The 16,923-nt window shown below is 44.3% G+C and overlaps 1 protein-coding gene across 1 annotated transcript in view; it reads right to left on the bottom strand.

Moving 5' to 3' along the window:
* LOC124775860 overlaps positions 1–16,923 on the bottom strand; it is a 416,537-nt gene that overhangs the window by 319,266 nt on the left and 80,348 nt on the right. The window contains exon 7 of the mRNA XM_047250694.1: positions 6,193–6,360. Coding sequence (XP_047106650.1) covers positions 6,193–6,360 — 168 coding nt within the window. The remainder of the gene's footprint in view (positions 1–6,192; positions 6,361–16,923) is intronic.

Raw genomic sequence — 16,923 nt, 5'->3', positions numbered from 1 at the left:
AGTCTTGAGCTCAGGCGGATTAAGGGCTCATAAAATAATTGTATTTGTTGTTATATGTACGCTTGTTTTTTGTTTTAGAAGGTACCTGTACCAAACTGTAACCAGACTGTTCATAACACTACCAGCGGCCGTTGTTGGTGTAATATAGGGTCAGGGAATGTGTTGTGCCCATTATGTTAGCAGCTTTGTAATTAATAATGTTTTTTGTTGCAGCTATTTAATTAATATGAAGTATTGTGATAAAGTGTTTAGAATTTAAAATTTTCTTGCCTCTGGATTATTATATTCCTAGCACTCCCAAGTTTGAATGTAATTTTGTCCTTTCTCTTGTGTTTATGATTGTTCTTGGGCTTTATTTTACTTGCTTGAAGCAGACTGCAACAACATGCCAGATTTCACCTCAAATAGCCATCCCACCTTCACCTAAACTACTTCAACAGTGGTCTTTCCCTTCCTGTCCCTCTGCAGCTCCCCAAACAGCCACGCCATCAACCACCACACCTCTCCTACAAACCAAGCTTGGCCAACCACCTTAACATCCCACAGCCTTCACCACTGCCTCCCAGACCTGTAGTAACTCATAATCAGAAGAACCAGTCACAACAGTACAGTGTTCTCAACCTCTCACCCAAAGCACCTCCCCCCCCCCCCTCCCCCCCAAATTATTTGTATTATCTAAGAGTCTCACTTTCAGCCCTAAACCTGCATTTAACCATGCTGCTTTGGTGAAGGACCTACTTTCCTTTACACATAATGTCAATTGGAAATATCACTTTGCAACCCAATCCCAAAATGTTTCCAACAGCAAACCTGACATTGAACCCTACCTTGAACAGTTCTGACCATGTTCCCAACTTGATCCACCATCAATACCTCGGAATCACCCCTTATAAGCCTTACAAGAATTCCTCACATCCAACATTGTTCACAACCTTTCCTCAGGTCCCCACAACATGACCCTAATCTGTCCTCTGCAGAACTATAGGCTCCACATTTCCTAAAGATGGTGGCTCCATCATTATCCTCCCAGCAGAAAAAGGATCTACCATTGTGTTACTTGACCAACAGGAGTATGTTAGTGAAGGTTTATGCCAGCTGTCTGACACCTCTACATACAGCACCTGTCACCAAGACCCCAAGATTCAAACTGACCTGCAGTCCCTCCTAGAAACCTCAAAGTCCCTCACAAGTGATTGCACCTCAATCCATTGAACTTCTTACCTCATCCAAACCAAGCACCCCCACGTTTTACATTCTTCATAAGATTCACAAACCCTATCATCCTGGTCATCCTGTAGGTACTGGCTTCAAAGCACCCACTAATGTATATCTGCCTTAGTTGATCAACACCTGCAACCCATAGTAGAAAGACTTCCCTCCTATATTAAAGATACCAAGCATTTCCTAGATTGTCTGAAATCTGTGTCTGTCCCACTCTCACCACACACCTTGCATCATTGATGCCATTCCATTAATTCCTTCCATCTCATCATTTATTCACAGTAACTACTCCTTTCTTCACTCCATTTTACTTTGCTACATCTTTCATTTTCTGACATGTCTATTTTTCGCTGTTCCCTCTCCCACCTCTGTTACATACAATGCACTTACTTTTTCACTCTTATTAACTCATGCACAATGTTTTAGTAGTAATCTCTGTCTTGAATATTACCCTGTCTTCCACCTTCATGCTCTCAGGTTTTCAAATCTCATCCAGTGCACTCCCCAACAATCAATCTTTCCTTCTCATCCCATCCATAAGTCTTCCCTGATCTGGGGTTCTGGGTGACTTTTACAAACTGTACCCCTTTCACTAAGCTACTCCAGTGCTTTTCCTTCACCCCTCTTCCTTCTGCTTCAACTCTTCCACCAGAAGAAGTATCACTGGCTCCGTAAGCTTGTGAAAATTAGATCCTTTTGTGTGTGTGTTCCCCTGCTGCCACTTGGTGAGTAGATTTTTTTATTCGTCTAATTAGATTATATTTTATTTTTCATGGTTTACTGGCCTTGTCCATATGTATCAAAGAAATAAATGTCACACTGGACTAATTTCAGGCTTGTATATTGATTGTGAATGTAAAATTACACTTAAAAATCATTTTGTTTGCAATGGGAGACAAAATGATGCTTACCCTGACATTGTGAGAACTGTTTCTTAGAGCTAAACTGCTAAAGTGAAACTGCAAATATCTGCATTAACACCAGTGACAACACACCTGATGACTCCTACAGCAGACACCATCTACTCACTGGTGTGCAAAACATAAGGACTAAAGTAACTTTCATTTGTCATGTCACTGCTAAGTAACATCTTTTGATGAAATTTAGTTCATACATAACTGCTACAGTATAGTACAGAAGGTAACTGAATGAAATACAGAATGAGACAAACAGAAATGACACTTCTGTTCAAAGACAATAATTAGACTCCCTGATTTATGGTACCCCCTGGACATTACAAATGGCAGGTCATACTTCTTAATAGGGTATGTGATCACCACAGATGGCAATGCATGCTCTGCAATGAGCTACCACTCTGGCCACTAGATTGTTAAGGAGTTTTTGTGGTAGGGCATTCCACTCCTCCACCAACACGGTTGGTAACTGCTGGATGGTTGTTGACGCATGAGGACACGCTGCAGTACATATCCCCACTGCACCCCCATGTGCTCCAACTGCCAAATATCCTCTCATTCCAATACAGTGTCACAATAACATCAATGGGTGCATTTCCCGTGTTCAAAGGATTGGAGGTCAGTGTACACACGCAACATTGTGCCTCCCCAAACCATAACACATAGACTACTAAAACGATCATTTTTGACAAAGTTCTTGTGTGCACTATACTTTTCGATATCTAGCCATATGAGGGTACATCCAGCATTATCGAACATGATCATTTCGTTGGTCCAGGTGTTATGGTGTGGGGAGGCATAATGTTGCATGTGCATACTGACCTGCAAATTTCTGAAGGCAATACATTCATCCATCAATGTTATTGAGACACTTCACTCCTTTCTCATGTGCATCTTTTCAGGGGTACATTTGGCTCCGACTTCATTTTTATGGATGAAAACGCATGACTGCATTGAACTACACAGATGGAGCAGCTCCTAGAATGAGAGGATATTCAACGAACAGACTGGCCTGCCCATTCCCCAAATTTAAATCCCATCAAGCACAAGTGATATGCATTGGGGAGATGTACTGGAGTACTTTCACATGCACCAACGACCAGCCATAAGTTATCGACCACACTGGTAGAGAAACGGAATGCTCTACCACAATAACTCCTAACCATCTTTGTGGACAGGATGGAAGAGCATGCATTGCTGTCTGTGGCGATCACATACCATATTGATAATCATTCCTGCCTTTTGAACTGTCCATAATGTCCAGGGTACCATCATGTATTGCAGTGACTTCAGTGTAATTTTTGCTTTCGAATAAAAGTGTCATTTCTGTTCATCTCATTGTGTGTTTCTTTTATTTACCTCCTGTAATAGACTGTAGCAGTTCTTTCTATGTATGGTCCAAGTTTCAATGAGTTATGTTACTTGTTGGTGATACATAATGCAAAAGTTACTTTCATTTTAAATTTTGCACACATGTGTGTGTGTGTGTGTGTGTGTGTGTGTGTGTGTGTGTGTGTGTGTGTGTGTGAACTTGAGCCAATCACAGCTTCATTCCCTTTTCCTCATTAATTCACTGTCATTTTTCTTCCTTTTATCATTTTTTACCCTGTTGTTTCTTTTCTTGAGCCTTTGCAATTTTTTTTATCCTGATTTTATTTCTGAATTCTTTTTTGTCTCAATTTCTTCTGAATTTTTCAACCATTTCGGTCTTCCTCTGTTTCCTTCATCCAACTGGTCTTTAATTTACTTGCATTACGATGGTTAAAAATTCTCTTAATGAGTCTCCCGTCGGGTAGACCGTTCGCCTGGGGCAAGTCTTTCACGTTGACGCCACTTCGGCAACTTGCGTGTCGATGGGGATGAAATGATGATGATAAGGACAACACAACACCCAGTCCCTGAGCAGAGAAAATCTCCGACCTATCCGGGAATCGAACCCGGGCCGTTAGGTATGACATTCCGTCGCGCTGACCACTCAGCTACCAGGGGCGGACTCATCCAGTGTTACAATACAGCATAAGAAAGCCTCTCCTTTGCGCTGATAATGCTCCAAGTGCATCTGAGCAGCTTCGTAACGTATCCATTTCTGCATTTCTGTCAAGTCATGCGGAACCCATTGTGATGCAATTTTTCTTATGCCCAGACATTCCTTCAGGATGCGAAGCACAGTCGTATGCTCTAATACGGTTTTGTGGGCAACCTCACGAATCGTATGCCATCGATCATTGTCCACTAACGCGGCAACAGCATGCACGTCTTCTTCAGAGATGCTTGGACAACCTGCCCGATGCATGTCTGCCAAAGTTTGCTGAACTTCGTTGAAGGCTTTTACCCAACGTGCCACTGTTCTGTACGGCAATGCCAATTCCCCGAATGCCTCCTGAAGACTCTGTCGTGCTGTATGACCTCTGGCACATTTAATCTTGAGCCAACTCCGTTGTTCCTGTTTTGAAAACATAGTGACACAGTTATGTTAGACTGCTCGCTCACAAGTGACTGTGTTTCCCTCAATTGTGCACATGCTGGTGACGTGGGACGGGCAAGTCCATGTGCTCGGAGGTAAGGTAGGTATGTCAACAGCATGTGCTATCAGCAACAATAGTAGATTCGATTACATAGAGCCTCCTCAGAAGTGTTGCCACTATTTAAGTTCCAACCTAAGTATTTGTGCAATAACATCTAAATGGAGTATGAAAAACATAGAAAACTGACATTCACTTATGGCAGCAACAACACATAATTAATTATTAATTAATCAAGCAAAAGGAAAGGCTCACAAAATGTCCACAGCAGTGTTGCCACTATTTATGTTCCAACCTACGTATAGTGTTAGTTTGACTTCATACTAGTTGTTTGTTAATACAGCCAAGTCATACATAGAGGTCAAATATTTCATAGTGACTATCTTCTTTCTCCTTTCCAATCTGGAAGCTATCCCCACAAAATCTATTACATAACTGCAAATATGAGATGGTTCTGATGTTCAAAAAATGTTAGTAATGTTAGGGATAATATCTTAAATGGAAACCAAAGACAAATACTTGAATCCACAATTAGAGCTGATAAAGTAAATATGTATAAGTAGAAAGACATATAAAAAAAGATAATTTCTACAAATTTTATGTTTTAATGAAAAGTTTTATTATGTTACATCAGACTCAACTTTCACTAAATGAAGAATAAAGTTATGATTTATGAAGAGTCTTCCACCTGAGGTAACTGATTACATATGGTTGCAAGCACTTGATCTAATCTCATAATAACAAAGAATATGTAGAATTAACCAGAATTATGTCACAGGCTTCTACCAGCTCATCTGTCAGGTGAACCTGTGGCCAGGAACCAAATCAACATTCGTAACTACGTGAGTATTCCAAATACTGGGATGATGTTATCATCTTAAAATCTTGGTTTTCCTCATTATGATCTAGTGACAGGAGGCATAGGTTTGCAGGTTGTACTTAGCTGGACTGCCTATTAATAACGTTATCTGCTTTGGGAATATGTAAAACTTCCTTTACCATAACAAGGCATCATTAGCTGCTATCTGCCAGTAACAAACAGCAACCATCACCTGACAATTTCAAGCAGTTACTTTAAGAAAACATAGGAATTTATACAACCTTATCTGATGGCAGACATGTGAATCATATACTCAACAGATCTGTCAGAAAAGCCTGAAAAGTCACACATACAGATCAGTATGATATCTCCTGAAAATTCCATTGACTATTTGCAACAACTACATTTGCCATAAATATTTGGAAATTCACTATAATTGCTGTTAGTGGTTCTTTAAATTAGTGCATTTAAAATGTTGACAGAACACCTGACACTTGTTTTTTCTGAAAAACAAAAAGCAATGAATCCATTAATTTTGGTGCACAGCTCCATAACTGTTCTCAAAATGTTACAGAAATAAAAAGTCATTTCACATGAAATAAATTATGTATGGAAATTAGAATCATATTTTAATTTTTTTTCTTCCCACTAAGTAGTATCTTACTATGAACTGCAAAATAGGATTTAACAAATTCACTTAAGAATTGATTCTTACCGTGTCACCATCAAGTCTGCTTTCTGACAACTGTGTTGAAATAACAGACAGTTTTTCATTTTTGCTGTCGGTGACAAACAGAAATCTGTCAGTGACCAGAATATATCCACACTCAGGAGGTAATTTGTGGACAAACAGTGGGACAACTTCAAGATCCATTCCATGAATCTGGAAGATCAAAAAGCATTTTTATCAGACAGTTTTTAAATATTTTATATTCCTTTACTAACAGTTCTTTAATATGGAAAACATTCCAGAAAAAGGTACAGAGCGCTGTTGAACGACATCATCATCATCATCATCATCATCATCATCATCATCATCATCCCATCCTCATTCTCATTCTCCCCTCCCCCTCTCCCCCTCATCATCATCATCATCATCATCATCATCATAATCAACAATAATAACACCAAAAAAGTGGTATATTTTCTGCTTGTGTGTCCAAAAGAGTTTTTGTATTACTTTCTTAATATTGCAAGTAATATGACAAGGGTAGTTTACTACTTACAATAGAGAGGAGATGTTGAGTCATTGTCAAACACAACAAGAAGACTGGTAGTTGGGGTAAGGAGGAGGCTTGGGCGGGGAGAGGGGGATAGCAGGGTGGGCAGGTCAAGATGGCGCCCACTGAAAAGTGCAGTGACACAACGCTTGTAAATAGCAAAAGTTAAATAGTGCATCGTGAAAAAGTGTCAAAAATGGGTAGTAAAAGGAATTGTATGTGTGAAGTACAACATGTGGCTGTGTGAAAAGTGTGTGATAATATGCCTAAAATTTATTAGCAACAATATTCACTGTCATGCCTTCACTGTTTGCAGGAAGAAATTATTAAAGTGCTTTGAAGTAACACTGACACTTTAAAAGCAGAATTATCAGTGCAGAAGCAAACAAATTGTGACCTGAAATGTGGGAAAAACTGTTTTTGCAAAACAAAAGAGTCAATACATGAAAATGACCTCAAAAGCAAATGGAATGATACAGTTATTAGCTCAAACAATGAGGCTGCTACACCTAAGAAAGAAATTCATGTGAAAGTCTCAAGAATCAAAAACAAATACAAGTGGACAAGTGTAACTTACAGTAAAAAGAATTCAGAACATCTCAGTAACAAAAAACGGAGTGAAAAAATGGATTCCTTGTTATAGGTGATTCTCTGCTGAAAAATGTGGTAGTGCTGAACTCTGCAATACACATTTATCCAGAAATCAAAACCCACCAGTAGACGAAACACTTGACCAACATACATAGCTCGCAGGATGATTCAGCAGAGGCATCTCGGAGAAGAATTACAAAGGCGTCTTCATCCACATAGGTGTGGATTCCCTTAGAAGCAGCACTGAAGAGGAAATTGTAAGTGAAACAAGAAATTTAATTCAGCCTGGTAGTAAGTACGCTCTACAGAACGTCTAGGATCAAGGTGAGTGGTATTATCTACAGGAGATCAGTCAGTGATCAATATATTGAGAGAATAAACTGTGATTTAAATGAAAACTGTAACAATCTATGAGTTGTGTTCATAATCCAAATAAATTCTTAAGCATAAATATTTGGCTAAAGACGGTCTTAATTTAAATAGGTTAGGATCCAAAATTTTTAGTACAATGTTGGCTGATACATGTAAAATTCTGCAAAATAGGGGAAACTTATAAGAAATAATGGGGATGAGAAACAGTATTTGGTAATGAAAGCGGCAAGACTGAAACAATACTCAAGAGAGAGTATGCTTGAGAGCATAAATAGAAAACAATGCCCCTACATAATGCACTTGAATATAAATTGTCTAAGTGCTGACTTTTCAAACAGAAGTCATAATTATTCTATCTAAATGTAGAATTATCAAAATTATTTGCCTCAATGAACATTGGCTTACATCTCACAATATTAAAATTCTTAATGAAACGGAAAATTTCAAATTAGCCAACAGTCTCTGTAGATGAGAGAAATCACATGGAAGCTCTTGCATACTTACTCATTCTGATATGAAATATTTAATAATAAATAATTTTAATCACTTGAATGAAGAGTGTATATTTGAAAGCTGCTGTTTCGAGATTGGGGACTAAATGTCATAGTAGTTTCTATTTATAGAGTACCAGAGAAAGATACACGTGAAACTTTTCCGGTGAAATTTCATGGCCTGCTCGAAAAATTCAGTAAAGAAAAAACGAAAAAGGCAGTAATAGCTGCTGACTTTGACATTAATATCATAGTTGAAAGCACTGACATGTCAAATTCACTGACTCAATAAAAAACTTTGGCTTCAAAATAAACTCCAAGCAACCCACTAGAGTAAATGCGCAGTCAGCTACCTGTATTGATAATGTGGTGTCACCGCCAGACACCACACTTGCTAGGTGGTAGATTAAATCGGCCGCGGTCCATTTAGTACATGTCGGACCCGCGTGTCGCCACTGTGTGATCGCAGACCTAGTGCCACCACAAGGCAGGTCTCGTGATACGGACGAGCACTCGCCCCAGTTGTACGGACGACCTAGCTAGCGACTAGATGTACGAAGCCTTTCTCTCTCATTAGCCGAGAGACAGAATAGCCTTCAGCTAAGTTAATGGCTACGAACTAGCAAGGCGCCATTAGCCTTACAGTGATTGTAATTAAAGTCTCCTGTGTATCGTCAAGAGTGATGTACCACAATGATTGATTAAAGATAAGTATTAATCCAGCTACGTACTTTTCTTCATAGCATTAATTACGTGGCCTGTTCCAGTACTTCACGCCCGTCTGCGTTAGTCTAGCATGCATTTTCAGCCATCTCTATCTACAAGGTGTTGGCCCAGCTGCCGACACATCACATGGCGACGAGTCTACAAAGGATCTTATGTTTTACTTTGCTCTGATTTATTTGTGTCATGGCTTCGCCACATTCTCCAGATGTACTGTCCGAATTTTATCGCTTGCAGAATCAGCAGACGCAGGCGTTATTGGATGCCCTTGGACAGCTCGTCCAGGGTCAACGTGCCATTCAAACCGATGCGGCCGCCGCCGTTTCACCGCTACCGCAGCCACAACTCGCAGTTGCACCGCCTTTTAGGCACTACGACCCGAACCACGAGACTTGGCAGGAATGGTCCCGCCAGTTTGCCTTCCACCTCGCCGCCTACAGAATTCAAGGTAATGAGCGGCAGCCGTTTTTGCTTTCTTGTGTCGGTGTGTCCACCTACCGTGTGATAGTGAAATTGTTTTCCCGACGCGACGTAGCAACTCTGTCCTACGACGAAATTTTGTCTGCTTTAGATGCCTATTTCAAAGAAACAGTTAATGTGGTTGCAAAACGGTATACGTTTTTTCGTACAAAACGTACGGCCGGTCAAACTAATAGGGAGTGGGTAGCAACATTGCAAGGACTTACTAGGGAGTGTTCTTTTGACTGTGACTGTGGTCTCTCTTATTCAGATACAATGGTACGTGATGCAATTGCACAGAACGTTTCTGATGTTCGCATACGGGAGCAAATTTTGAAACTAGTTAATCCCTCCCTTCAACAAGTGATAGACATATTGGATAGACAAGACACACTTGACTGTGCTCAGGAATCTTTTGAAACTTCACCAGCAGTGTGTAACATTAACCGGCCCGCCAGGCGAGCTGCGCGGCCCGGTCAACTGCCATCGCGCAAACAAACGCAGCTGCCGCCACGCTCTAAGCCACGTGTGCCGCGCCAGCCCACAACTGCAGTGAAATCATGCCCGCGGTGTGCTACTAGACATTCGTGTGAACATTGCCCGTCACGCCAAGCTATTTGCTTTTTCTGCAATAGGAAAGGACATGTTCAAAGTGTTTGCCAGAAAAAGCTCCGATCAGACAATCCCAATCATTCCAGGCCCTTTGCTTCACGCCGGAATAGACCCAAGGACACTCAGGCTCGTGGACCTTCGCCCATGGACATTCATGTAGTTAATTCCGATTCGTCCAGTGCCACTTTCTCTAACAGTGACTGTGTTCGTCCCACAAAAACTGTGCGTCGACGTCGCCGGAAATCACGTCAATTAGCAAGTGATTCTGTACCAGTGTCTGTTCAAATTGCACAAAACAGTCGCTCTTGTCGTCAGCAGGACAATAAACTTTTTGTGGACTTAGACTTTGAAGGCAAAGTGATACCATTCCAGCTCGATACCGGAGCTGCAGTTTCATTGCTCAATCACGCCACGTACAAACAACTGGGCGCACCTCCGTTGCGTGCCGCAAATGTTCAGTTAAAAAGTTATTCAGGACAGAACATTCCTGTGTTAGGACAGTGCAGCCTTCTTGCAACTTACAAGGGACAAACAAAACTTGTGTCATTTTACGTTCTTCGTTCTTCTACGGCAGTGAACTTGTTTGGTTTAGATTTATTTCAGTTGTTTAACATGTCTATTGTGAATCAGGTCCTAACAGTGAATCAAACTGTGCCTTCAGACAGTGTTTCTCGCTTATGTGACGAATTTGCAGACATTTTTGCACCGGGCTTAGGTTGCGCTAAAAACTATGAAGCACATTTGGAACTGAAAGTAAACGCGCAACCGAAATTTTTCAGAGCGCGCAATGTTCCCCACGCATTGCGTGATGAGGTCGCAAGAACATTAAACGATCTAGAATCACAGGGTGTAATTGAACGTGTGCAAGCTTCTCTCTGGGCCTCACCCTTAGTAATTTTGCCAAAACCTTCCAGAAAATTGAGACTTTGCGTGGACTTCAAGGCCACAGTGAATCCACAACTAGTGACTGCTACTTTTCCTTTGCCCCGCCCGGAAGATCTTTTTGCTAAACTGTGCCCGGGAAAATATTTTTCGAAGTTGGATCTAGCCGATGCGTACTTGCAAATACCTGTGGACGACGAATCCCAGCGCGTATTGGTGGTTAACACGCATCTTGGATTGTACAGGTTCAAAAGACTGCCGTTCGGGTGTGCATCCGCCCCTGCCTTGTTTCAGCAATATTTACAAACTATTTGTGCGTCGGTCCCTACTGCAGCAAACTATCTGGACGATATAGTGATCTCCGGACAGATAGAAGAAGATCATCTTGCGAACCTACGAACGTTATTTCAGGTCTTGCGACAAAATGGTCTTCGCTTGAGGAAGGACAAATGTGTGTTTTTTGCTCGTGACTTACCATACCTGGGCCATGTCATCAATGCCCAAGGCATACATCCGAGTCCAGAGCACCTCCGTGCCATACAAGATTTACCTTCCCCTCGCAATGTGAAACAGCTACAGAGTGTGTTGGGTAAAATTAACTATTATCACAAATATATGCGCAATGCCTCTTCCATTTCAGCTCCGCTTCATCGCTTACGCCGTAAAGGTGTTCCGTTCATCTGGACGACGGAATGCGAACGCGCCTTTCACCAGTTGAAATCGGCGTTGCTTTCTCATACTTGCCTCACGCCTTTCGATCCCCAAAAACCCCTTTTGTTGATGGTAGATGCATCGGATTTCGGGATCGGTGCTGTGCTTGCGCACAAAGTTGGCTCCCATGATCGCCCTATTGCCTTTGCGTCCAAATTGCTCTCGTCTGCGCAAAGAAATTACTCGCAGATAGAGAAAGAAGCTTTGGCTCTCGTGTTTGGTGTTACTAAGTTCCATGATTTCTTGTATGGTCGTCATTTTACCATCATCACAGACCACATACCTTTGACATCGCTTTTTCATCCGAACAAGCCTGTACCTCCACGTACAGCGCAGAAATTCATTCGCTGGTCTATTTTCCTCTCGCAGTACCGCTACGATATCTTGTATCGGTCCACTGCTAAGCACGGAAACGCCGATGCGTTGTCCCGTTTGCCGGTTGCTGTGGATAAAGCATTCGATTCTTCCGAACTTGCTTGCATGTTCATTGATTCGGAAACCGATGAAGTGGTCGAATCGTTTCCGATTGATTTTCGTCGTGTAGCTACAGCCACAGCTGCTGACCCTGTCCTTGCTACTGTTTTGCGTTTTGTTGCTACGCAATGGCCTTTGTCAAAGTCTCGGATCGAGGATCCGTTGGTTCGCCGATTTTTTGCTCACAAGGAGAGACTTTTTGTTCGACGCGGTGTTTTGTTGTTGCGTTCTGATAATGATCAGTCCAGAGTCGTGGTCCCACGTTCGTTACAGTCCTCTGTTTTACGGCTTCTTCACCAAGGACATTGGGGTATAGTGCGAACGAAACAACTTGCTCGTCAGCACTGTACTTGGTTCGGAATCGATGCTGCGATTACGAATATGTGTTCTTCTTGCATGGCGTGTGCCGAACAACAATCCGCACCGCCGCGGAAAGTCTTTGCATGGCCGAAAGCCACTTCCCCTTGGCAACGCTTGCACATTGATTTTGCTGGTCCATTCTGGAATGCTCGATGGTTGGTTCTGGTCGACGCCTTCAGTAATTTTCCTTTTGTTGTCCGGATGTCTTCCACGACGTCCTCCGCCACCATCCAAGCGTTGTCTGCTATCTTTTGCATTGAAGGTCTTCCGCAGACTATTGTTTCCGACAATGGCCCACAGTTCATGTCCGCAGAATTTCAGTCATTCTGCCAGGCCAATGGTATTCAACATCTGACATCCGCGCCGTTTTTGCCTCAGTCAAACGGTGCCGCTGAACGATTGGTCCGGACTTTCAAGTCACAGATGTTAAAGTTGAAAGAGTCGCATTCTCGGGAGGATGCGTTGTTGCTCTTTATGTCTTCGTATCGCTCTCAGCCCCGAGATGGTCGCTCGCCGGCTGAGTTGCTCCATGGTCGTCCTCATCGCACCTTGATGTCTTTGCTGCATCCGCCGCATCAGGTTCCTTTGCAGCGGCAGACTCCTGCTTTTGCTCCAGGCGACGTTGTATTTTATCGCACCTATCGAGGTTCACGGCGTTGGCTCGCAGGGTGCATTCTTTGCTGCCTCGGCCGCGCGATGTATTTGGTTATGGGGGCCTCTGGTGAGGTGCGTCGGCATCTCAATCAGCTGCGCCTCTGTCGTCGCACGGGTTCTGCCGCTCCCCGTCTGCTTTCAGCGACGGTGCCGTCCGGTCAGCGCCCTGGGGACCCATCTACTGGCTCGCCTCATCCCCAGGTGTTACCGACGATGCCTTCCATTTAGCCCCATGGCGACGCGACGCCGCAGCAGCCGCCGCCGCCGCCGCCGCAGCCGCCGGTACTCCGGCCGGCGCCGCCCGCATTCGACACTTCGCTGCAGCCGCCAAGCGCCTCCCTGGGTCACGCGCCGCCGATCGCTTCCCGTGACCAGCTGTCCTCCGCCATGGAACTCCCGCCCGCTCCGGACCACATGACGTCATCGCGCGTCGGCTACCCCGACGCAATGGAGGTCGACCCTTCGGCCCCTCCTGTTTTTTTACGGGCGCATACACCGCATGTTGACGTGCACCCTGGACTAGGTTTTCAGGCGTTTCCTAGCTCCCCTCGGACCGAATGGCCGGGTGCAGGTGGCACAGCCTCGCCTGTTGTTACGCTCCCCACCTCATCGCATACGTCAACATGGGGTCCTCCCCACGGCGGGCGGAAGCCTTATCTCACGACCGTTCGCCGATTTGCGGGGGAGGAATGTGGTGTCACCGCCAGACACCACACTTGCTAGGTGGTAGATTAAATCGGCCGCGGTCCATTTAGTACATGTCGGACCCGCGTGTCGCCACTGTGTGATCGCAGACCTAGCGCCACCACAAGGCAGGTCTCGTGATACGGACGAGCACTCGCCCCAGTTGTACGGACGACCTAGCTAGCGACTAGATGTACGAAGCCTTTCTCTCTCATTAGCCGAGAGACAGAATAGCCTTCAGCTAAATTAATGGCTACGAACTAGCAAGGCGCCATTAGCCTTACAGTGATTGTAATTAAAGTCTCCTGTGTATCGTCAAGAGCGATGTACCACAATGATTGATTAAAGATAAGTATTAATCCAGCTACGTACTTTTCTTCATAGCATTAATTACGTAGCCTGTTCCAGTACTTCACGCCCGTCTGCGTTAGTCTAGCGTGCATTTTCAGCCATCTCTATCTACAAGGTGTTGGCCCAGCTGCCGACACATCAGATAACATTCTAACAAATTATGTATTTGAAAATGTTTGTAAATTTTGCATAGATTCAGGAATCTCTGACCACTCTGCATTATTCATTGTACTATCAAAAATTAAGAAAGAAATTTCATTTAACAAAAGCCATATGAAAAGGAACTTCAGTGAAAAAATTCAATTACATTTAGAAACAGCTGTATTTCAAGTAATAGTAACTTTAACAATTTTTAAGTAGCTTTCTTGAAATATTTAATGAAACTTTTCCACTTAGAACCACATGCAACAAAATGACTAATCAACTTAAATGGATAATCCAGGGTATAAAAATTTCTAGTGTTATGAAGAGGAAACTCTATAATGGACTGCTCTGTGTATGTACGACAACTGGAGTATCCTGCGTACCTACACTCCTGGAAATTGAAATAAGAACACTGTGACTTCATTGTCCCAGGAAGGGGAAACTTTATTGACACATTCCTGGGGTCAGATACATCACATGATCACACTGACAGAACCACAGGCACATAGACACAGGCAACAGAGCATGCACAATGTCAGCACTAGTACAGTGTATATCCACCTTTCGCAGCAATGCAGGCTGCTATTCTCCAATGGAGACGATCGTAGAGATGCTGGATGTAGTCCTGTGGAACGGCTTGCCATGCCATTTCCACCTGGCACCTCAGTTGGACCAGCGTTCGTGCTGGACGTGCAGACCGCGTGAGACGACGCTTCATCCAGTCCCAAACATGCTCAATGGGGGACAGATCCGGAGATCTTGCTGGCCAGGGTAGTTGACTTACACCTTCTAGAGCACGTTGGGTGGCACGGGATACATGCGGACGTGCATTGTCCTGTTGGAACAGCAAGTTCCCTTGCCGGTCTAGGAATGGTAGAACGATGGGTTCGATGACGGTTTGGATGTACCGTGCACTATTCAGTGTCCCCTCGACGATCACCAGTGGTGTACGGCCAGTGTAGGAGATCGCTCCCCACACCATGATGCCGGGTGTTGGCCCTGTGTGCCTCGGTCGTATGCAGTCCTGATTGTGGCGCTCACCTGCACGGCGCCAAACACGCATACGACCATCATTGGCACCAAGGCAGAAGCGACTCTCATCGCTGAAGACGACACGTCTCCATTCGTCCCTCCATTCACGCCTGTCGCGACACCACTGGAGGCGGGCTGCACGATGTTGGGGCGTGAGCGGAAGATGGCCTAACGGTGTGCGGGACCGTAGCCCAGCTTCATGGAGACGGTTGCGAATGGTCCTCGCCGATACCCCGGGAGCAACAGTGTCCCTAATTTGCTGGGAAGTGACGGTGCGGTCCCCTACGGCACTGCGTAGGATCCTACGGTCTTGGCGTGCATCCGTGCGTCGCTGCGGTCCGGTCCCAGGTCGACGGGCACGTGCACCTTCCGCCGACCACTGGCGACAACATCGATGTACTGTGAAGACCTCACGCCCCACGTGTTGAGCAATTCGGCGGTACGTCCACCCGGCCTCCCGCATGCCCACTATACGCCCTCGCTCAAAGTCCGTCAACTGCACATACGGTTCATGTCCACGCTGTCGCGGCATGCTACCAGTGTTAAAGACTGCGATGGAGCTCCGTATGCCACGGCAAACTGGCTGACACTGACGGCGGCGGTGCACAAATGCTGCGCAGCTAGCGCCATTCGACGGCCAACACCGCGGTTCCTGGTGTGTCCGCTGTGCCGTGCGTGTGATCATTGCTTGTACAGCCCTCTCGCAGTGTCCGGAGCAAGTATGGTGGGTCTGACACACCGGTGTCAATGTGTTCTTTTTTCCATTTCCAGGAGTGTATATGAGTTGCTGGACACGCGGTGTCCTCCCGTAGCTTTGCCAGGACGCCAGAAGCCTATATCCATTCTCTCTATTTATGTTGGTGGTCACTTGGCTACTTGTATCACCTCTCAAATAGTCCTCCTAAATGCAAATGGCTGTTTCACCAGTATGCGGGCTTCACAGCTTTATCGCTCTCATCTTCGTGTTCCACCACCTCTGACCTAGTTCGTTGTCCCAGATAGACATATCGTTCATGTTCTGCAGTTTGTGTGCTGATCAGCCACCCCATCTTGCCAAGATACACCAGTCCACATTTGCAACTGATTTCTTAAACTCCTTCAGTGTTTAGCTTGTCTACCACATCTTTTGTTGAGCCTAGAACATCTCTTTGTTCTTGCTCCAAAAGATTGGCTTGAAGTTGACTTGGCGGAGAATTTTGCCCAAACATTCAGTGACCCCTTGTACATATAGTAACAGGGTTATGTTCTGTGCTTCCTTGTGTTCTTCCCTATTGCCTTCATACTCTTTTGTCACAGTTTTATCTATTATATTCTTCCCATAATCATTGGCTCCAAAAATGGATCTGAGGTTTTGTAGTTCCACCTTCAGTTGTTCATTATCGCTGATCCTGTAGGCCCTCCTGGTTAAAGTGTGAAGAGCGGACTTCTTCTGCATGGGGGTACCTGCCGCTGCTGGTGGCTTTTCTGCATACTCTGTAGCCAAGTTTACCATCAGGCTTTTAGTAAACTTTCACATCGAGAAAAGACAGCTCACCATTCTTTTCAATCTCCATAGTAAACTGTATTTTACTATGCTCTTGATCGAGAGGTTGGTGAACTTCTGTATTTCTTCCTCTCCACGTGGTCAGATGATAAATGTATCATCAACAATCAGAGCCAGTAATCAAGGCATAAAGGTGCGGAGTG

Source organism: Schistocerca piceifrons, chromosome 2 (genome assembly GCF_021461385.2).
Source record: "Schistocerca piceifrons isolate TAMUIC-IGC-003096 chromosome 2, iqSchPice1.1, whole genome shotgun sequence".
NCBI classification, from domain to species: Eukaryota; Metazoa; Arthropoda; class Insecta; order Orthoptera; family Acrididae; genus Schistocerca; species Schistocerca piceifrons.
The sequence above is the reverse complement of the archived record's forward strand: the minus strand, read 5'-3'. Positions and strand labels throughout refer to the sequence as shown.